Raw genomic sequence first — 24,807 nt, 5'->3', positions numbered from 1 at the left:
GTGTGTGTGTTACTGTCTCTATGTCTTGACATCATGTGATAGTTGTAAATGAGGGTCATTGTTATGCAAGTGGTATCCTTTATTTCCAAACTTCTGTAAAAACATGTCTGGTCTCCGAGAAATATTACATTGCTTGGAAAGAGGTGAGGGTTGCCAAGAGGAAGTGCATCAGGTTGTAGAAAATCCACCTCAACATTTTCCATCCAACCCATGCAATCATGGAATAGTGGACACTGATGATGATGATGACCACGATTTTTTTTCTTATTGTTTTTTTGTCGCGAAACACGATTAAGATAATTCTGCAAAATCTGGATATTTTATATGAATTCTTTAAAGTAGTGGTTTTGTAGATGAATACGCTGATTTATCTGCAGCCATTGAAGTGAAAGTGTAGATAATTTTTTAACTCTTTCTTTACCACATTTCAGATAAAATACACTCTGAATGTGTATTTTGATCAATATTGAAAATAGTGATTTGGAAGGATTTAGGAAAGCAACTGACTTTTTTTCATTTATTAACAGGTATTGGAAAATAACAAAAATGTTTTTAACATAAAATTGTGATGGACAAATTTAATTTGAATATGAACATAATATAATATTAGTGGGTGCTGAAAAGTTCCTGACTTTAAGGATATTGCAAAAAGCACCATCTCATATACATATATATGTATATGAAAGGGTGCTGAAAAGTTCCAGGGTATTCTGAAAGGCCTAGTTGGAAGCCCAACTTTCAGTGTTCTTTTACAGAGCTTAGAAAAACTGAAGGATCACTGCAATAAGTGTGTGTATCTGAGAGGGGTAATATGTTGAATAAAATCATAATCAACTGATCCTCCTGTATTTTCTTTTACCCAAAGCCAAGAACTTTTCAGCAACCCCTTGTTTATATATATATGTATATATATGAGGAGGTGCTCAAAAGTTTCTGGCTTGAAGGGTATCATGAAAGGCTTGGTTGGAGGCCCAACTTCCGAGTTCTTTTATGGGGCTTAGAAAAACTGAAGGGCTGCTGCAATAAATGTGTGAATCTGAGAAGGGAATAAAATCATAATTATCTGATCATCCTGTATTTTCTTGTACCCTAAGCCCGGAACTTTTCTGTACCCCTTTGTTTGTGGTTTTTGTATCATGTAATCTGAGACGGTTTGAGATGGGTTACATTTTCAAGGCATGGCTGTGTGGTTGAGGAGCTCACTATGCTGCCATGTGGTTTCAGGTTTAGTTGTCATGCCTGGTACCTTGGGTAAGTGTCTTCTATAGCCCCAGGCCAACCTATGCCTTGTGAGTGAATTTTGCTGAGGGGAAATTGCATGGAAGCTTGTCATGTACATATATGTGTGTTTGTGTTTGTATTTGTTTACCCACACCTTTTCAACTGATGTTTGTTTGTTTACTGGCCTGTGGACTTAGCAGTTGGGCAAATGAGATAGAATAAAATATCAAACTAAAAAATAAATACTGAGGTCAAATTGTTTGACTCAAAACCCTTCAAGTTGGTGCCCCAGCATGTCTGCAATCTAATGACTGAAACAGGTTAAAAATAAAAAAAGATAATATTTCTTTAAATCCCAAATCATATGACTGAATATCTTATTATTTTTGCACTTTTTTTTTTACTGTGCCCATGCTGGAGCACTGCCTTCAAAGGTTTTAATTGATTATATTGAGCAGTTCTTTTTTTCTCTGAGTGCTATTTTATTGATCTCTATTAATTTACTAAGTCTACCTTGACGTAAATAGATGCTAGTTAGATAGAATAATACCACAAGATAGCTTTATTCAGAGCATGGATATATCAACACATGCACACAAACATATATGCACATAAGCATACACTTGCACACAAAAATGCACACACATTCTGCTTAGCCTATCTCTCACAAAAAGTATGGCCTGTGCCTTGCTCCATGCTTTTACTAATTGTTTTTGGTGCTACGTCCTCATGAACAGACATAGGAAGAACTTTTGGCCCTTCTACCCTTTAACAAACAGAACATTGGACAATGTGACAAGTTGGAGAGAGAGAGGGGAAGAGAGAGAGAGAGAGAGAGAGAGAGAGAGAGGGGAAAAAGAGAGAGAGAGAGAGAGAGAGCTGCAACAGAAGTTGACTGATTTTCATTATAAGCTAGGTAGACTGGAGCAATGTGAAATTATGTGACTGACATAAAGGCACAACACGTCACTTAGCTCAGGAATTGAACCATGATCCCAACACTCTTCTCACAAGGCTATATGTCTTAAAATACGAGTTGCCATACACACTCACAAAATAAACTTCAGGACAGTTTCCATTTACCAAATTTCATTTTCTAAGCATTGATCAAACCAAGACTGTGGTAGAAAGCATTTACCCAAAGTGCTGTACAATGGGATTGAACCTAGAACCATGCAGTTGTAGACTTCCTAACTATAGCCATCTCTATACCTATATGTTTCTAATGAAATATTCTTTTTTATCCTCTACAGCAAAACATCTGTTTCTCTCACTCTATCATGTTTTAACCTCTTATGTGCATAAAGTCACCCCCCCCCCAGTAGTACACCCACATTTGTTGAGGGATCTTGTCTTCTCACTCTGTACACTTTGTAAAGTGGATGTTATTAGGAAGGGCATCCAGTTGTAGAAGCCATGCCAAAACAGACATTGGAACTTGGTACAGTTCTCTAGCTTGCCAGCTCCTGTTGAACCATCCAGCCCATGGCGGTGGTGGTGGTGTATTATATTGATTGTTCTCCCAATGTAGTGATGTTCAACAAAAAGGAATTAAGCAATGTCCTAATGATTGTCTTCTATTGCTGGCTGCATGTGACTCTACTTCTTCTGATATGCTGAATCTAGTACATTTTAGACTGTTAACTCTTTTTTTATATTTTAGATAGAACAACATAGCTTTTTGCCATGAATGCTCGGATATGTCAATCTTTTGAAATTAATCAGCCGGAGATTACTCACCTCTAGTTTACTAATATGAAACCTGTATTAAAAGTGTTCCATATATATTTACTTAACCCTTTTGGCATTCAGGCTGCTCTGTCAAATGTAATAGTTCTTTATTCACATTGTTCTGAATTTGTTGTGTGTTATCTCATGGTTTCAAGATTTTGATAATATGATTGTTTATTTTCAGAACGATATTGTAAGGTTGGGGCAAGAGGTTATTTGGCTGGTTTGAACATAAAACAAGTAGAATATTTGGATTGATTATGGCTTGCTTGGTGACAAGTTGGCAGAATCATTAGCACACTGGGTAAAATGCCTAGCGGTATTTTGTCTGTCTTTACGTGAGTTCAAATTCTGCTGAGGTCAACTTTGCCTTTCATCCTTTTGGGGTTGTTAAAATAAGTACCAGTTGAGCACAGAGAGTTGATGCAATTGACTTAACTTACTCCTGGGTATGAGGTATAAAATTTGCACCCCTCTGCCAAGCCATGTTGTGCCATTGTGACAGAGTAGGCTCATCGAACCCGTATGATCTCCACATCCGACCATGGTTGGTGGAAGGAACATGCTGAGATCTTTGTTCTGCAGTGGACTGAACATGGGTAATCCAATTCAATCCAATCCAGTTCAACAGCCAGTTAAATGCTAAAGGGTTAAACCTGCCATCATAATTTTCTGTAAAAATCTTTTTTTTTTTGTGTGTGTGTTATGTTCCAACGGTCAACTTATAAAGGAAAGCATTAATTATCATTTCTTTTATTATCATTATCCTTATGAATCCTTCCAAAGTCTTGATTATTTTTCAAAAAATAACTGAATAACAAGAACAGTCTATTTCATTAGAAAATATGCTTCTAGCTCGAAAATTCTCTTGTGAATTATTCCAATTTCTCCATTCTACCTTTGTACTCAGTTGGAGAATAATTACTTTGAAAAAGATTAAAATGCTCTGTTAACTTTAAGGTTAAATGTATCATTGATAGGAAATCACTTGAGGGTTAAATTCATCAGCAATGAAATAAAAAAGATGTTACTACAATTAGAGGATTACTGGACAGTTTGTATGTCTGTTATCATTACTGTTCTACTGGTTCTGTGAAATGGACTGTCATTTATAGGGACAATATTGTGATTAATTATAATTGTTGGTAATTACTAAAGTTCTCAATTAACGAATTATGTTGCAATTAATTTTTTATTGTAATCTTGATATTTTCCTTAATTTTTCTGTGATTAATTAAAAGTCCTAGTAAAAAGTAAAGCTCTCAAAATAATTAAAACCTTGCAATTAGTCCTTTATTTTCTTTCATTTTTTTTCTCTTTCTGATTGGATCTGATGTTTTTGCACTGTATAACATCATACTGTACAAAACTTCTCATTAATTTGTATTGTGTTTAAGGCAACATTTCTGTGTTAGATTACGTTTTAAAATATACATCACTCTGGAGAAAGTGGGGTCCTCAAAGCCTTACTTAGAGTATTGTACAGTACCAAAGGTTGAGTATGGCCTCATAACCCTTCTGTTTAGAAACCAGTACTTTAAGTTCTCAGCTATTATATTTTGCTATGCTGCTAGAAGAAGAATGTTAACTCTGGTGAAATATATAATAGTTAGAATAATGAGCATATTGTGGGTACACTTTAGGTTTACTAGAACTTGTTGGGAAAAGGTCATAGAGGAGACAGAAAGCAGCAATGTGCCAAGTAAGAAAGACAGTAATGAAAGCCAAAAGTGCATGAACAGTATACACAGTAAAACACAAAAAGACAGAAAATAATAATAATGATAATAATAATCCTTTCTACTAAAGGCACAATGCCTGAAATTTTAGGAGAGGAAATTAGTCAAGTACATCGACCCCAATGTTTCACTGGTACTTAATGTATTGACCCTGAAAGAATGAAAGGCAATATTGACCTCAGCAGAATTTTAACTTAAAACATAGCGATGGACAAAATGTTGCTAAGCTCGCCACATTCATAATAATAATAATAATAATAATAATAATAATAATAATAATAGTGGCTTCAAATTTTGCCACAAGACAGAAGTTTTGGGGGAGGGTATGAGTCAATTATATTGACTTCAGTGTTCAACTGGTACTTATTCTATTGACCCCAAAAGGATGAAAGGCAAAGTTGACCTCGGCAGAATTTGAACTCAGAATGTAAGGACAGGCAAATTGCTGTGAAGCATTTTGCCCAGCATTCTAACCATTCTGCTGGCTCACCACCACTAATAATAATAATAATAATAATAATAATAATAATAATAATAATTTTTAATTAGCCAATCTAAAATAAGATCATTTATTAATGAGTTCCATTAATTCTGGGAGATACCATTAGAAGTTAACACTTTCAGATATCCATCATCATCATCATTTAATGTCCACTTTTCCAAGCTTGCATGGGTCAAACTGAATTTGTTGAGGCAGATTTTTAATTGCTGCACAAGACCAAAGCCTCCCCACCAGAAATTACCAAAAACACATAATGAAAAGAAATATAACAAGTAACTGTAGAATATGTGGAGATCGACAAGAAACAATAAATCATATTATCTCTGGCTGCCCAGTCCTGGCTAAGAAGGAATATATTCACAGACACGACAGAGCTGGGACCTATATACACTGGAAGCTATGCCAACATTATGGAATAGCAACAGAAAAAAGATGGTATAAACACACGCCAGAAAAGGTCACAGAAAACGAGAAAGCAACCATACTCTGGGATATGCCAATACACACAGATAGAGAAATTAAGGCAAATAGACCAGATATAGTTGTCAAAGATCATGAAGAAAAAAAATGCTTTCTAATTGATGTATCAATACCAGCAGATGACAACGTTTCTCTAAAAGAAATGGAAAAACTTTCAAAATACAAAGACCTGGAAATAGAGATAACTCGAATGTGGAATCTAAAAACAGAAACAATTCCTATCATAGTAGGTGCCTTAGGTATAATAAAAAAATATTCAGACAAATACATAACAAAAACACCAGGACTTACAAATATATATAACATACAGAAAATTGCACTACTGGGTACTGCACACATTCTACGCAAAACACTTTCAATACAGTAAACATAAGAGCACCACAGCAAACCACAGCACATACCCAAGGCGCACAGAGCTGCGCTCGGTAGTGAAGTGAAAGCACGTTATAAAAATAAAACTACTGAATAATGATAATAATAATAATAATAGGTGAGTAACTGTAATTCCAGTAATTGTAGGGACACTTGGAGCACTAACTACCAGATTCAAGAAATATGTCAGAGAAACTGGAATTGACATGAGGGCAGAGTAGGCCCCAAAACTGCTCTATAGGAGACAACTAGGATTTTTGGATTGGTGCTTAGGTATTGAGTGTCTGCCATAGTAAGTCAACATCCAGATACCAAAGCTTGTAATTTGCAGAGAGAGACCCTGTGAGACCTCTGGCAACAGGTTGCTGTCTGCTCTCACAGAATCACCTAGAGCAAGTAAGACTGAGAGCTCTGAGATGTTAAATAATAATATTAATAATTTCAAATTTTGGCACAAAACCAGTGATTTAGGGGGACAGGGTAAGGCAATTACATTGACTCAAGTACTCAACTGATACTTATTTCATTGATCCTGAAAGGATGAAAGGCAAAGTTGACCATGGCAAAATTTGAACTCAGAATGTAAAGATGGGTGAAATTCCACTAAACATTTCACCTGGTGTGCAAATGATTTAATAATACTTGGGACATGAAATCTGTAAAGCTTGTTGCTGTGATAATTGGTGCATTAGGGACTGTTAGTGATGACATAAACAAATGGATAACGGAGACTGGAATGGAATGTCCTGTAGAAAGGTTGCCTCTTAGGAACAAGAAAAATCATCAAGAGAATTTTAAGCACTTGATGGCTTAATAAAATCATGTGAAGACCTAAGGTTACAGATTGTCAACCACTACTTAAATAAATCTTCCCCAGATTAATACCAATCTTGAGTCAAGTCAAGTAATAATAATGATAATTATTTAATGCCCGTTTTCCATGCTGGCATGGGTTGGATGGCTTGACAGGAGCTGGTTTAGACAGCAGCCACACCAGGTTCCACTGTCTATTTTTGACTTGGTTTCTACTACTGGTTGCCCTTCCTTATGCCAACCACTTTCCAAACACTAATTTCTCTGTTAACCTTCCTACTATTCCACTGCACCTCTTGTGTGTTAAGTGTAGCTTTCACTGAATGGAATCTCTGAATGGCTGCACTGAATGGAATGTTTGCCTTCAACTTTCCTACATATTGAGCAGGGGCATTTACCTGAAGCTGATAGTCTTGTCTGATTTCTTGCTTACTAAGTCCTTTGTTTTTGTTAGGTCAACTTTAAGACCTTTTGATTTCAAGTTTTGCTTCCACACCTGGAATTTTTTTTTCTTGTTCTGTCATAGATTCCTGCAGGCCGTAACAAAGGAATAAGATTGGAAGCCCATGGAAACTACTATATTCTGACAATTTTGCCCTCATAGCATATGCCAGTAATTAAGCATTGTAAGTCTTTTTTTGTGGGTTTGTTAGAAGAGCAAAGGTAGTGTCCCTAATCATTGCAAGATCTTAATACTAATAGAGAGAAAGGGTGAAGGGATTGTGACTTATTAGATGCAGTTCATTTGGTGGACTATTGCTGTTTCCATCTATGCAGTTTCACTCAGAAGACTAGTCAACCTGAAGCAACAGTAAAAGTCACTCACCAAAGTTGCTATAAGAACTTTTGTGTTACACAAAGTTATATAGTGATAAAAATCAAATCTCATTAGAAACCTGGAAAAAAAATTAAATCCCATTAGAAATGAAAAAAAACAAACTTTAGAAAGTACCAAGCTAATAATAAAGGACTAATTGCACAATGTTTAATCAATTTGAGAGCTTTGCTTTTCATTAAGGTTTATAATTGATTACAGTCAAATTAAGGAAGATATCAAGCTTATAATTAAAAATTAATTGCTACATGATTCATTAACTGAGAGCTTTAGTAATTATCATGCTGTTGGATTGAACCTGAAACCAAATGATTTTAAAACTAACAATCATGCAGCCATACCTGCATTCAAAAATTTTGTCTAACTCATTCATTCATTCCTTCATTCATTCATTCATTCCTTCATTCCTTCATTCGTCCATGAAAAACATGTCCAGTTTGGGTAAGTTATTACCTTGCTTGAAAACAGGTGAAGGTGTTGGTGGCAGAAAGGGCATCTAATTATAGAAAATCTGCCTCAACAAATTCAGTTTGACCCATGCAAGCTTGGAAAAGTGGACATTAAATGATGATGATGATGGATATCTGAAAGTGTTAACTTCTAATGGTATCTCCCAGAATTAATGGAACTCATTAATAAATTATCTTATTTTAGATTGGCTAATAAGTTTTCTGCACTTTTGATTGTAACTTTTCTTTTCTTTATAAAAGTTCATGTCTATTGAGAAACAGTCATAAATCTTTTCTAAAAGACTCAGATACTGTTTGTTATGATATATGTAAATGAATCAAGTTCACCTGTGTATACTTAGGAATATAATTTATATTATTTTGGATAGTTCAATTTATATTGTCATTTTTCCCAAGAGACTAGATTTAATGTGCAGCTAAAAATGAGAAGTAAAATCTAATCACCAGTTTTGTTTTAATTTCAAACAGTTTCTTAATTGTTCATCATCAGATCACCATCATCATTTTAATGTCTTCTTTTCCTTCCTTGCATCAATCAGACAAAGATTACTGAGGCAAATTTCCTTCAGCTGGGTATCTTTCCTGTGGCTAACCCTCATCTATTTCCAAGCAAGGCAATATTTCCCTGTGGTCAGATATGCTCTTGCAGAATATTGCAAATAGACAACTCTGCTTATGTGACAATCATTTACAAACTACCCGATAATGTCAGGACAAGGAAACACATACATACACATGCCTGTTTATGTACATACATATATGCCTGTGTATGTACATATATACATACATACGTAGTATTTCTTGTGTTTACATTTAAATGTACAACTGCATATATATATATATATATATATATATATATATATATATATATATATATATATATATATATATATCATCATCATCATCATCATCATCGTTTAGCATCTGCTTTCCATGCTAGCATGGGTTGGACGATTTGACTGAGGACTGGCAAACCGGATGGCTGCACTAGGCTCCAATCTGATCTGGCAGAGTTTCTACAGCTGGATACCCTTCCTTACACCAACCACTCTGAGAATGTAGTGGGTGCATTTACGTGCCACTGGCATGAGGGCCAGTCCCAGTGGAGACGATGGTGAAGAATGGTGGCTTCAACACTTGGTAGTGAGGTTGGGTGAAGAACCTCATTGTTGGTAATGTGATCTTTCCATTGTATGCTGAGTATCTGTTGTAGCTTCAATTGTTGGAAGCTCCCTTCCAAGGCACAAGTCTGGGCAAGGTTGTTTTATAGAAGACCAGCAGTCACACATGCATACCGGCCTCCCTTCTCCATGCCACCAATGTTATCCAAGGGAAAGTAAAGGCTGATACAGCTTGGCACCAGTGACGTTGCAACTCATTCATTTCTACTGCTGAGTGAACTGGAGCAACGTGAAAATAAAGTGTCTTGCTCAAGAACACAACACAGAGCTTGGCCCAGGAATCTAATGACTGAAACAAGTAAAGGATAAAAGATAATCCATTTTCTTGTTAAACTTATCTTAAACGAGACATCAGACCTGATAATGTGTTCATGCTGAAATTAATTGTACGAAGATGTTGGAGAGTTGTATCCCCACAAGAGATATTATAGCGTTGTACAACTAACTGAAATGATTGACTATGATTTTATGATGTATATTGGCTATTTATGTGAAATTGCTGATTCTATTCTTATTCAGCTCTGAGAATTTTAATGATTCCAATCACTTGTTACATGATGAATATTATGGTTTGGGGTTAAGGTTCATATCCAAGTAAGACTTCATAAATTCCTGCAGTATGGTCATTATTTTTGAGTTCTATATCAGTTATTCATTTTAAAGCTAATAATTCTAATTTATCAACTGACATTTTAGGAAATATCTTATAATGCATACCATTATATTACCAAGCTATCCTTCCTATTGCTTACAGGTTTTGGACCAACTTAATATTTGAGATATTGGTGATCAATAATCTTGCATACTGAATGTGTCTAGAACAAGTTTATTCTTTTATTGCATTTCAAACACAGGTCTGATACAGTAATAAACACCTAGGATTAGTAACAATAACCATAGACAAAAGAATATGCTTTGGTTTGTTTGCAGAAACTTTTAAAGATGTAGCTATTGTGGATAGAGGTTTTTCACTGGCTTTCATGCCAACCATGTTACTTTCATTATATCACTTTTACTTCATTATGGTTTCTACACAATATGCTCCTAAGATATAAAATATATTTCATTGTTGAGTAGACCTTGTTAGGATTAAGTTTATGCATTAAGTCTTACCAGGATTCTTAATGAATGATCAAGTGCCAGCTGTACATTGCACATCATCATCATCATCATCATCATCGTTTAACGTCCGCTTTCCATGCTAGCATGGGTTGGACGATTTGACTGAGGACTGGTGAAACCGGATGGCAACACCAGGCTCCAGTCTGATTTGGCAGAGTTTCTACAGCTGGATGCCCTTCCTAACGCCAACCACTCAGAGAGTGTAGTGGGTGCTTTTACGTGTCACCCGCACGAAAACGGCCACGCTCGAAATGGTGTCTTTTATGTGCCACCCGCACAAGCCAGTCCAGGGGCACTGGCAACGATCTCGCTCGAAAATCCTACAGGAGCCAGTCAGGCGGTACTGCTGTCAATATATTACAAATATAGACATGTACTACTCATTTCAAAGGTGATAAAAAAAAATGTCTATTGAAGAAAATTTAGCTGGTAAATTTTCAAGTTAAGTGTTCTTGTATCTTTGTCTCTGGCTCAAAATATCTGAAACCTCAACTGTTTTGATTAATATCAAAACAGTTGATGTTTCGAATACATTTTGAACCAGTGACATGGATACCAAGTGGTAAGTTGGAGAAAGCGTGTAACTACAGGGTGGTCACTAGAAAGCAGAAAATTTGAAGGCAAAACTAACGAGCAATAATTAGATCATCAATATACTGTGTAATAAGTGGTTTCTGATTCATTGTTTGTTATCAAACATTTTAAACATTTGTGAGTGTTAATATGATATCACACTTTGTGATGTCCATTGTTTACCTCAAATACATCTTGTGAAAATATAAAATGGCATTTCACAAATTTTCCACTTTTCTAGTGACCACCCTGTAATTCCAGAAATAGGAATTTCCTGAGGCAGATGTAATGATGCTTTATATATTTCACTTATCTTGGTAAAGGGTATTAACCCTTTAACATTTAAACCAGCCATATCCGGCCCAAATATTCTAGTTGTTATATGTTCAAACCATGGTAGATCTGGCTTCTCATACCTACCCTACAATGACATCCTAAAAATAAACAACCACATAGTTAAAATCTTGAAGCTACAAGATAATGAATGATAAAGCAATGAGAATAAATAAACATTACATTTGACAGAGTAATCAGAATGTTAAAGGGTTATTTATCAAAAACAGTATGCTGATTTCTAAGATCACAACAGTATGTCTTTTGGAAAGTAATGTACAATGCTTTGTATGATAGGTACAAGGCATTCGTTGCAAAAGAGATATGCCATTTTTTCCAGCATAAAAGTCAAGATAGTAAAGATTCTAAACATAGTGTAAGTGTTCAAATATCACTGCTATTTTTCCAAATCCTACTGCATTTCACATGGAAATTTTGGTCCGCTAATGTCATCTTGGTGTATAAATGAGCCTTTTGTCTTTTGGTTGTAAATTTTGGTCTGAAAAATTTGACTTGCATGCTGGAAAATATGCTAATCTATGAAATCAGCCCCAATGTTTAACTGGTATTATATTTTATTGATCACAGAAAAATGGTCATCAAAGTTAATATTAGTAGGATTTAAACCTAAAACTGTAAAGCAGTGTTATTAAACACTGCATGTATTTTGACTGATGTTCTTATGATTCTGCCAAGCTACTGACTTCTTAATCATGAATAGTGATACATACAGATATTGCAATTGGTTAAAGATTTCTTGTGGTAAGCATGTGTGAAGGCATGCGGCCTAGTGGTTAGGGTGTTGCATTCATGATTGCGAGATTGTGGTTTCAATTCTCAGACCATCAGTGTATTGTATTCTTGAGCAAAACACTTTGTTTCACATTGTTCCAGTCCATTCTGTTGTAAATTGGAAACCCTGCAGCAGATTGGCACCTCATTGAGGGAGAATGTTGTCCTGCCTGCCTAGCCAGTGGAATGGCATCATTCAAACGCTACAAGAGTGCAAGGAAGTGCATTGTGATCAGTGGTGTATAACAGCATCTGATAGTCTAGTTGATATAGTGAGAATACTATGAGTATATCAAAATATGTTATTTGCTTTAATGCCTTATGTTATTTTCGAAAACTAAACTAGCAGCAATGGTAAAAAGAATTCTAACAGACAGTCCACTCCTTCTGTAAATCTAGAACTACATTGTCTAATGTGTCCTTCCTTTTTACGATGTAGACTCTGATCAGAGAAGTTGGTTGCAATTTTAGCAGGAACTCCTTCAATTCATTTGATACTTACTTATTATATTTTGCTTTGCAAACAATTGTTTGCAGTAATAACTTTTTACCTTTTACTTTCTTCTATAAGATTTTAGAAACTTTTTACTTAAGGCTGTTCTTTCATGAAGAACTAAAAATATATTATCAAGTAATATTTCTGAGACAGAAAAACAAAGGTATACATACGCTGATTAGAGAAGAATAAGATTTATATTTATATAGTTAATGCATGATGAAAAGTTGCTGTAAATTATTGGTGTGCTAAGAATATGATTCAAAGTTTTAAGACCTCATGGGCAGTAAACCCTCAAGGAAAACTGATAAGAATATGTGTGTGTGTGTGCATATATATATATATATATATATATATATATATATATATATATAAGGTGGTATCAAAAAGTTCCTGAACTAGTTATGTTTAATAAAAAAAAAAAATTTATCTACCTAAGTTTTAACATCATCTCCTTCAAAATAGTCACCTTGCACAGCAGTACTTTGAAATCTGGCTTGGAAGTTGTTTTTTGTAAGTGAGTCAAAGGCCTGTGATTCACTTTTGATTTCGACAACAATATTAAAACGGCGACCTTTGACTGCACTTTCTTCTTGGGGAAGAGATGCAAGTCCCTGCTGAACAGGACGGGTGTGGAAGTAATACCATGTTCCCTTTGGTGAGAAACTCATGAGTGAGGAGAGCTCAGTGATTTGGTCGCTTTTACTGAATGTCTTTCCTTAAACACTTTAAGACATCACTCACTGTCCTCTGACAATCCTTATGCACAAGCTGATGATTTTTCTCCACATTTGTTGGGGTGATGCTTGTGGCAGGTCTTCCAGCTCACTCATCACCTTCTAGGGATGTTCTTCTGCTTTTGAAGTGCTCATACTGCTCAAAACATTCCGTACAACCCATTGCCTCTTTTCCGTAAGCTTGCCAAAGCATGCTCAATGTCTCCATTGTAGACTTCCCAAATTTAACACAAAATTTCACGTTGGCTGTTTGCTCCAAGTTACTTTCCATGACAACAATCACAGACTACAGCATACATGTGATCATAAAAACACAAATTCCACAACTTGTTAAGTAAACACAGCAATGTCACTTGGTACACTGCCTCATGAAGGTCACTGCTAGCTCTCACTGCACACACAGTCATATACTGCCATCTGTTGGCATGCTGCAGATCTAGTCTGGGAACTTTTTGATACTACCTCATATATGCATGCTATATGTACACGCACGCACGCACACACACACACACACACAGGGGTATGTTGGTGCAAAAAGGGAAAATAGAACTCAAAAAATGAGTATAGGTACATATTTATCAAAGGTAACAGAGTGACTCAAGGTCTCAGAGTTTTGTGTGTTGGTACTTACCAAATGTTCAGTACATGCCAATCCATGAAACTCTCAGACCTTGAGTCACTCTGTTACCTCTGATAAATATTAATATATATATATATATATATATATATCTGTATATATCTGTATGTATGTATGTATGTATCTATCTATCTATCTCTCTCTCTCTCTCTCTCTCTCTCTCTCTATATATATATATATATATATATATATATATATATATATATATATATAGACATACATACACACACACACAACTTGGTAAACAAACATAGTAAGCTGGTTGCTAACACAAATCTGTAAAAGAAAAACAGAGAACACATATAATGCCATTATTTTATGTTGTATAAGAACTACTCAAGGGTAAAGAAAACATGAGTGTATTCCTCTGACTGCTGCCTCTTTGGGAGTAAAACAAAAGATGCTGAATTGTAGGTGACAAAAGTATTGTAAAGTATGTTATAATTCAATTTGAGAAAGATAAATCACACAGCTGTACTTTCTTTTAATTTTAGAGAGAGGAAATCAAAAGATTCTCTAGACTGGCTGGAAAATGATATTTGTAAGTAAACTGAACTTAAAACCTTTGTGCTTTTACTTTCTTTTGTTGGTCAAATTTTCTTTGTTGTTCCTTCGATTTCAGTATAGAATATCATGTTGTCTTTGATATGTGGAATGTCTTTGATTTTCTAAGAAGAAAAAAAAAAATTCAAACCTGGTGTAGAATTTTTGTTTGTGCTGATTCTCATGTTATTACTATTTCTTATTAAAGAAGGAAACAAAATATGAAGAAAGTTTATTATATATAAGGGGGAAAAAAATACATTAAACTGTGGTGCAAACATATTTCAGTTACACACACACACACATTCTCGAACTGTAAATATATTAAACTTAGTTTATTCTTTTGACATCTGTGGTAAGTTTGAACATAAGTTCTCCATTTCTTTATTAAAAATACTTTTGATATTAAAATTACTGGGGCTTCTTGTTGTTTGTTCCTTTTTCAGAACCTATTAAAGTTTATTACTTCTTTAGCTACTGGGTTGACATTAATATATTTCAGAACATTTTTGTCAGTACTGACAGTGTTGTTTAGTTTTGGTGAAAAATAAGTTGTCAAAATTATTAAAATGGATTGAGTCTTAAGTCTTATATATTCTGAGTTTTAAATCTTACAAATCCAGTAAGATATTTTTAATAGGTAAAAAGTATAATGTCCTTAAAGACATATTTGAGAAGAGAAATCTGTAATATCCTCTCAGTTTATTAATTTTCCTATTTTATTCAGTGAGCTGTCAATATCATTTACACATTGAACAAAATATGCTTAGAAGCATTTCATCTGTCTTTACATTCTGAGTTCAAATGCCGCAGAGGCTGACTTTGCTTTCAGCCTTTTAGGGTCAATAGAGTAAGTACCAGTTCAATACTGGACTTGATACAATTGACTGACATCCCCACCACCAAAAAAAAAAAGAGAAAAATTCAGGCCTTGTGTCTATATTAGAAAGGATAATAACAATAATAATAATAATAATAATAATTATTATTATTATTATTATTATTATTATTATTATTATTATCATTAAGGCAACAAACTGGCAGAATCATGAGCACACTGGACAAAATGCTTAGCTGTATTTTGCCTGTTGCTATGCTCTGAGTTCAAATTCCACCGAGGTTGACTTTGCCTTTCATCGTTTTGGGATTGATAAATTAAGTACCAGTTGAGTACTGGGGTTGATGTAATTGACTATCCTCCTCCCCACAAATTCCAGACCTTGTCCCCATAGTAGAAATGATTATTATTATTATTATGGTTATGGTCATGTACTACAGATTATTATGGTCATGGTCATGTACTATGGATTATTATGGGCATGGTCATGTACTATGGATGGATGAGGAGAGATGTGTGAAGAAGTGCCACTCCCAAACAGTTGAAGGAATCTGGAGTAGAGGTGGACCAAGGAAGACGTGGGATGAGGTGGTCAAGCATGACCTTTGAATGTTGGGCCTCACAGAGGTAATGATGAAAGACTGAGACCTCTGGAGATATGCTGTGACTGCAAACACCTGGCAAATAAAGTGAGTTCACGGCTGTATCCTACACCAGTTTCCCATAACCAACCCCAGCTCATTCAAAAGTACCTTGGATTGTAGGGCGACCTGCTGTAGTTGAAGAGACATATTGAGTCAAGTACAGCAACATCAAAATGAAAATCAAATGGAAATTGTAGTTGTGATACCCATGCCGGTGGCACGTAAAAAGCACCATCTAAATGCGGCCGATACCAGCGCTGCCATAACTGGCTTCCGTGTTGGTGGCACGTAAAAAGCACCAATTGAACGTGACTGTTGCCAGCTTCCTCTGGCCCCTGTGCCGGTGGCACATAAAAGGCACCCACTACTCTCATGGAGTGGTTGGCGTTAGGAATGGCATCCAGCTGTAGAAACATTGCCAGATCAGACTGGAGCCTGGTGCAGCCTCCTGGCTTCCCAGACCCCGGTTGAACCGTCCAATCCATGCTAGCATGGAAAACGGACGTTAAACGATGATGATGATGATTATTACTATTAAGGCATCCTGGCAGAATTATTAGCATGCCAGGCAAAATGCTTAGTACCATTCCATCCATCTTTACAGAGTTCAAATGTCACTGAGTTCTATGTTGCCTTTCATCATTTCAGGGTCAACAAAATAAGTATCAAGTGAACCCTGGGGTTAATGTAATTGACTTACTCCCTCCCCAAACTTGCTAGCTCCATGCCAAAATTTGAAATGATTATTATTATTATTATTATTAGCAGCAGCACCTACAGAATCCAGTTTGCTGCAAATATTCAAGTCCGGTCTACAGCCTGGAGATATTTTCATCCCTTCCTCCTATTAGTCACATACACTTTGGAAAAGTAGCTGTTGGTGCTGCCCTTCTTTATTTGACTCAGTCATTACATATCTGTAGAGTCATGTAAATGACTACCAAGTTCTGGAGTCACTTTTGGCAGCTGTTGCTTGCTTGGCAACTGTTTACATGATTTCAGTGATGGAGAAATAAATCTTTCACTGGATGAGAACATTTGTCATAATTAATTTTGTCTTCACATGGTTTGGTACATATTTATAACAGACAGTATGCATGTTGTACAAAATGCTTAACAGTGTTTTGCCTGTTGCTATGTTCTGAGTTCAAATTCTGCCGAGGTCGACTTTGCCTTTCATCCTTTCAGGGTCGATAAATTAAGTAGCAGTTGCATACTGAGGTTGAGCTAATTGACTGCTCCCTCCCCCAAAATTTGAGACCTTGTGTCTAGAATAGAAAAGAGTATGCGTGTTGTACTAATTGAATATATTTTTCAAATATATAGCAACACAGTGAAATTGAACTCCAGATCTATGAGCTATATGTCCAGTTCTTTCTTTATTCATCCTTATGACTTCCACTGTATTGTGAAATATTATGAACAAGTATTTGAAATACTTGTTAAATGGATAAGGTGATAATTTTCTGGACTAGTGACCTTGTCTTTATAGCATGTCATTACAATATTTATATTTACAACACTATGTGTTGATCATTTCAATTTCCAGTTGTCATCAGGTGTCTTTATTTCTCCACGTATAAATGTTCCCCAATGAAAGATACAATTTAGGAAATGTTATTTCGTAACTAAGGCTTGTAATGTTCCTGTCTGCTACCAAACCACAGATGCACATATATATTCAGCAATAAGACATCTGATGACATTTAGAAATTGAACCAAATATGTATTCTAAAGATGAAGTTAATAGCCTGGAAAATTAAATCTTCATAACATCTCTTAGACATGGACGATTGTTATGCATTGTTTCCAACAAAAGGCTCGAAGCCTGAGATTATTAAGAGAAAGAAATAGAGCTTTGTGACATTAGTTGTTAATTGTGTTTAGTATACAGTTTATTGATATTTGAAGGTATTGTATAATTTACCAATTTGCCAGATTTACATGAAAATTTTATTTGAAGACTTTTAATCTTGAACTTATTATTATTATTCTTTATCAACATTTACTTTTCAAGTGCCCAAACATTTACATTGCCACAACAACCATACTAGTAACTGTTCCAGAGGATCTAATATGGAAGCATCTTCAAATTATCAAGAAGATATTGTTGATAGACTTGAAGAACCATTGAAAGATTTTCAGCTTTCTTCGCCTTCCAAGAATGGTAAGTTAACACCGTTTGACAGTCACTCTCTTGACGAAGAACTGCAAACAGCTCACCAATCAACAATTAGATTAAGGAATATGTTGGATAAAATTGAAAGGCATGTCAGTCTCTCAAGCAGATCTGGATCTTCCCAAGACAAAGACACACCAGAACCTTCATCACCTGGCAGGTAAGTTCAATACTAACCAATATTTAATTAAATTTGTCTGAAAATTTTGTTAAAATTTCAGTTCTTAATTATGATTTCACTTGATCTGAATAATTTTTAATATGAAGTTATCTATTTTTTATTAAATGTATTTTATAATTCTATACCACTTACTCTGGCATATATGTCAACATTGTATGTTGTGTAATGATGTAGAGTAAACATTCAAACATCATCACTCTCTTCCCAAATCTGGTTACATTTCTCTTGGAATTTTTAGTCCTTCAAAGTTATTTTGGTGTATGAATGAACCTCCCTTTTTTTTTCCTTTTGGCTGAAAATTTTAATCTGAAAAATTTGACTTGTATGCCAGAATATATGTTACAATCAGTTTAGGATTAATACCTGTGTGTGTGTGTGTGTGAAATTTAAAATTTTTGTAATTTTAATTTGGTTATAATTTTCATTTTTCTCCTGGAATCAGTGTCACCTCCCTTCGCACTATACTTGATGAGGAATTTGAAAAAAGCAAGTGTGACAACCTTGCTGAAGAAATGCAAGGTTTGTAATAATTTAAAAAAATCTTTTGATGTCATTTATTTGAGATTCTTCTTCTTCTTGGCAATGCAAGAATTCTGCTTTCTAATATGGATGGATGGATCACCATCATCTACCTTAATAAAACTCTGCTTGATCTTTGCAAACATAAAAATAAATGACAGTGATGATTGCGTGTGTTTGTGAACAATAGCATCATGTGACATTTGAGCTCCAAAAGAAGTCCAGCTGACCAATCAGTGGTTTGGTTCACTGCTGAGGTGTTCTTCTGCTCTGCTTCTGTGCACTCTTGCTTTTAAAAGCATATGACGCCACATGGCTTAGTGGTTAAGGTATTCAGATTATTTGGCTTATGACTGTAAGGTCATGAGTTCATTTCTCAGTGGCATGTTGTGCTCTTGAACATGACACTTTATTTCACATTGCTCCTACCCACTCAGCTGACAAACATGAGTAGTGTCTGTATTTCAAAAGGTCAGCCTTGTTACATTCCATGTCATGCTGAATATCCTTGAGAACTATGTTAAGTGTCTTATGCTACAGCCTCATACCAACCAAAGCTTTGTGAGTGAATTTGGTAGACGGAAACTAAAAGTCTGTTGTGTGAAAGTGTTCAGGTCCCTTAGACAGAAGGGTAAAATAGCTTGCATATATCTCAGTAGGCAAGACAAAAAGATTGAAGAGAATATCAGGAGAAACAATATTGAGAACTAATTTACAATATTGATAGCCTCATATCAATGCAAATTTTAAAATTTAAGAATTTGATAAAGAATTTTATTGCTGTCATAAATAAATATATATGAATAATGACTTCTTAAGCAACAACAGTTGTAATGGAAAGCAATTATTCAAACATCAGTCGTTACATTTTTATTTCATTATACAACTTTATAAACAAATAAACTATCTCAATTTTGTTATCAAAAGTAATTTTGAGTAAAGAATTTTTACTAGCTTAGCATAATTAATTATCTAGAACTAAAACATCTCTCATAGCTTTTTAATAGTAAAACATATATTTTGTTTTTTTTTCTTATATAATATTCTGCATCTAAGAACTAAACTGCAAACTATGAAAAGAGATTGTGATTATTTCAATACCAGTTATTCCAGACATTTTAGAACTGTTCGGTTATGTTACCAAAGGCAAAAAAAAAAAAAAAAAAAAAATCCTCAAATAATTTTATCCCAATCTCGCTCAATTATCAAAATATCACGTATGATGTTTAATCCTTTATAAAAATGCTGAATGGCTGCAAGTAAAACTGATACATTAAAAAAAATAAAATATAAATGAAAATGAAAGAAAATTAGAAAACTAGAAGAAAAAGTAGTGTGAGATTTAAATTGCTAATTTATATATGGAGAACGAAGTAAAAATATATCAAAGTAGCTGCATTTCCAATTTATTTAGTTGAAGCATTTAACTAAGTGCTGTACACCTGTTTTATGGATGTATCACAACTGAAAGCTTAAGAAGTTTGCTTCACACTTGCAAAGTCCTGGGTTTGATCCCACTGCTAGGCATCTTCAGCAAGTGTCATTTACTCTAATCTTCAATTGATCCAAGCCTTGTGAGTGAAATTAGGTTGACAAAATCCTGTTTGTGAATACATTGGATGGATTCAGCATCATCATCATCAACATCATCATTGTCATCATTATCATAATAAGGTGAACAGGCAGAATCGTTAGCACGCTGGACAAAATGCTTAGCAGTATTTCACCCGTCACTCCATTCTGAGTTCAAATTCTGCCGAGGTTGACTTCGCCTTTCATCCCTTTCAGGGTTGATAAAATAAGTGCCAGTTGAACACTGGTTAATGTAATCGACTCATCTCCTCCCCCAAAATTGCTGCCCTTGTGGCAAAATTTGAAACCATTACTATCATCATCATCATTATTATTATAATGCTTAGGCTCCATTGTGGTTTCTATGGCTGGATGCCCTTCCTAATGCCAACCACTTTACAGAGTGAGCTGAGTGCTTTTTACATGACACCAACATGGGTGATTCAATGTGGCACCAGTATAAGTGCTTTTTATCTGGCACTGGCACAGGTTCTTTTTACATGTTCTTTCACAGTGCCGACTTGTAATTGTAATTCCAAGGTCCAGTTGTTATGTTGTGCTGACTGTCTGATATTTACATTGTCTACGGAATTCTCAGCCACTTACTAATTCAATAGGCAGGTAGTTCACTTAACCCTTTAGCTTTCAGATTACTCTGTCAAATGTAATGCTTATTTATCGACATTGTTTTGAATTAATCATGTATTGTCCATAGCTTTGAGGTCTCAATTATGTGATTGCTTATTTTTAGAATGACATTGTAGTGTAGGTGTAAAAGGTTGGATATGGGTATTAGGGTATTTAGACCAGACCTGGGCAGTTTTGACATTTAGAGGTGGAATATTTGGGCCGGATGTGCTTGCTTTAACCCTTTAGCATTCAGATTACTTTGTCAAATGCAATACTTATTTATTCACTTCATAGTTTCAAGATTTTAATCTTGAACATAACACAGAATATTTGGACTGGATATGACTGGTTTATATGTTAAATAGTTAACCAAACAACTAAGTACCCATTGTTGGAATCAATAGAAACTCATTTACTTGACGTTTTATTCATGTTTAACAGAAATGGAAGCATGATGTGTTTATCAAGTCTTCTCTTTATAAGGAAATGCTTGTATCTAACTTCAAAATATTGATTGTTAATATGTTAATAGATTTAATTTAATAAAACACAGAAATTGAATTTTAAAACAATTGCTAGTTAATTGGAAAATGATATATTTCTAAACTGAGTATAGTATAGTTAGTTTGTTTGTTTGTGTGTGTGTGTGTTGTGTTGTGTTGTGTGTGTCTTATATAAAATGTGTTGCTTATTTTCTATCTTTCTAAATTCAATTTTATCATTTTACTTAGATTGTTTTGTATTGTAACTTGCAACAAACTAGTTTGTCTACTTGTCACTTGCTATATGCACATTTAATTGTATTTACAAGAGATAGATATTTACTGGTCCTATTTCATTTACCACCCCTGCCACCAATATCACCACCACTACCACCATCTCCACCCTCACCATTACCACTCCCATAACACATTCTTCAGTATTTCTTCTAGAATCTTTCTCATCTACACAAAACTTTCTAGAATTGGGGTGATGTTTGGAAACCAGATGCTAAGATCTTGGCATACTAACTCTGTGACTTTACTAGATATTCACTCGCAGTTGGAAGTGACTCAGATGGAATAGACCCATAATCTAAAGGTGGTGCCTTGTCACAGACTTTGAAATGACGATTGTGCCTGAGGATTTTGTTAAAGTCATGTACCTGAGGAATACTCAGCCACTTCAATGCTAATTAATTCACTGAGCAGATAGTTCAGTTGATCAAACTGTTTTACTTCAAATGAACAATTTCCATAATCATTGCAGGATCTCTGACACTGCTGGGGCAGCAGGAGACAGAAACTATGACTTGTGTTGCTACTAACCCCCTTTTCAATCTCTGTAAGTTGCCTTGTCAGTGGCCACTGGTGAGCCTCTCAAGGGCACCTATCGAATTTAGTTACAGGTGCTTAATGGGGAACCATTTCTGCACATATGTCTATGCACTACATATCAAAAGAGCAGTAGAAAGCAATTCATAATAGCACTAACGCATCCTGAAAAAAGAAATCCCAGTTTGAAGGTTTGCAACATAATGAATACCACTAAAAGCTTCCAAAAACCAGGTGGTGGTTATAAAGTGGGTATCAAGTAGGTTAATTATGCCCCAAAACTCATTGAGGAGGATAAGTGCATCACATAAGTGTATTTATATGAAATTTCTCCACTAATGCAATCAGGTGAGAGGAGTAGAAGAGAATATTTCTATAATACTTTGTTCTTACTCCACCTCAAGTCATTTTCGTTTACTCAAACGATACTGATTAAACCTGTAATCAGAGGGATTTCAGTTGTGACCATCCAGTTGAGGGAGATTTGATTTGCCATGAGGAGTGAAACATTCAAGTTTTTCAGATACGTAAACTTCTTCTGAGAGAGATAAAATATTGGGTGTTTGGCCACCACCTGACAACTGGTGTTGGTTTGTTTATGTGTCTATAACTTAATGGTTTGGGAAAAGAGACCTATAAAATAAGTACTGGGCTGAATTTGTTCAACTAAATCCTTCAGGTTGGTGCTGTTGGATGACCGAAACAAGTAAATACAAAAAAAAAACAATAAAAGACACACACACGTTTATATATACACACACACATATATACACACATACATATACATACACACATGCATATATTTATATATACACACATATACACATTTATATATACACACATATAGACATGCATATATACATACACGCACACATGCACACACACACACACACACACACAAATATACATATATAATCTCTCACTGTTTCTCTTTCTCTCCCTCTCTGCTTTTCATCTCTGGTCTTAACATCAGCCACAATCATTTTCATACAGTAACTTTATATTACAGAAACTTTTTCAAGATGTAAAATTTCAATTTCACCATTTTTTTTTTCTCTCTCTCTCTCTCTTTTTCATGAAACTTTTCTCATATTAAATAGTAATTGAAAATAGTTGAGAATAATTTTTTTTTTATTCAAAATTTCTGAAATCATTTCAATCTATTTGGTTAATTTACTTGCATAACTATCATCATTTCAAAATACAGGTGCAGTTTAATTCTAATTTAGCCAAGAACTCATTTATGCATATTTAAGCAAATCTCATTTCATTTTCCTTTGTATATACAGCAATCACATATGCAACATAGATATGTATTTTACTCATTTTATTATAGCATTAAAATGAATATGATCAAAATATTGAGAAGCACCATACTTTTATGGCTCCAATCTGAAATATATATACATATGAAGTGAATCTATTGAATTAATCCGATGATGTATAATATGGGACTCATAAAATTCTGTTTTCTTGAGTGTAATTTAAAACTCTTTGAATAAAAGTCTGCTTTTTTCTATGTTTGCATTTACAAAAATTTTCTCTGTGTGAGCATTTGTGCATGTGTGCATGCAAGTGTGTGTGTGTGTTTGTGTTTGTGTGTATAATCTTTTATTCTCAGCAAATATAAGAGTGCGTGCATGTGTGTGTGTGTGTACGCATAGTCATTTAGTAGCTGAGGATACTACAGGAGTTACCTACGGACCTGCAGTTTTGTGTGAAAGCACTTAGAATTTGACAAAAACTAATAATATATATATATGTGGGTGTGTGGGTGTCTTTGTATGTATATAAAGCATTCGTATATACACATGCACACACATGCATATGTATCATATATATATATGCATGTATATATGTATGTTTATATATATATATATATATATATATATATATGAATGTATATATGTATGTTTTTATATATATATATATATATATATATATATATATATATATATATATATATATATTCCTCTCTCTCCCTCATTATATATATATATTTGTTTGTATGTATGTATATATGCATACATATTCTCTTCCCCCCTCTCTCTCGTATATATATATATATATATATATATGTACTCTTACTTTTTTTCAGAACAGGAATTTGGAATGTACACTCCTATGCAGAAGATACAAAAGCGAAGAGCTAAATGGCGTCATCTGTCAGAAAGCAATTTGGAAGAATCTTGGGGGTCTCTGAATTATTTCAACCACCTTCATAGAGGCCGTTTATCAATGGATGGTTTGTTCACTTTATATTACTTTCATATATGTGTGTGTGTGTCTGTATAGATTTTGTTTCCTAATCAAATGCATAACTTGTTCACGATTTCATCACTAACACTTAAATT

General features: G+C 34.6%; 1 protein-coding gene across 2 annotated transcripts in view; it reads left to right on the top strand.

The window, feature by feature from the left end:
* The window catches only part of LOC106873657 (katanin-interacting protein), a 509,583-nt gene that overhangs the window by 104,985 nt on the left and 379,791 nt on the right, over window positions 1–24,807 (top strand). For both annotated transcript variants that reach the window (XM_089344962.1, XM_089344970.1), the window contains exons 18-21: window positions 14,529–14,575; window positions 18,077–18,398; window positions 18,862–18,938; window positions 24,552–24,698. In XM_089344962.1, coding sequence (XP_089201088.1) covers window positions 14,529–14,575; window positions 18,077–18,398; window positions 18,862–18,938; window positions 24,552–24,698 — 593 coding nt within the window. The remainder of the gene's footprint in view (window positions 1–14,528; window positions 14,576–18,076; window positions 18,399–18,861; window positions 18,939–24,551; window positions 24,699–24,807) is intronic.

Source organism: Octopus bimaculoides, chromosome 2 (assembly GCF_046866305.1).
Source record: "Octopus bimaculoides isolate indiv1 chromosome 2, ASM4686630v1, whole genome shotgun sequence".
Taxonomy (NCBI): Eukaryota; Metazoa; Mollusca; class Cephalopoda; order Octopoda; family Octopodidae; genus Octopus; species Octopus bimaculoides.
Note: the sequence above shows the minus strand (reverse complement) of the source record. Positions and strands in the feature narration are given on the sequence as shown.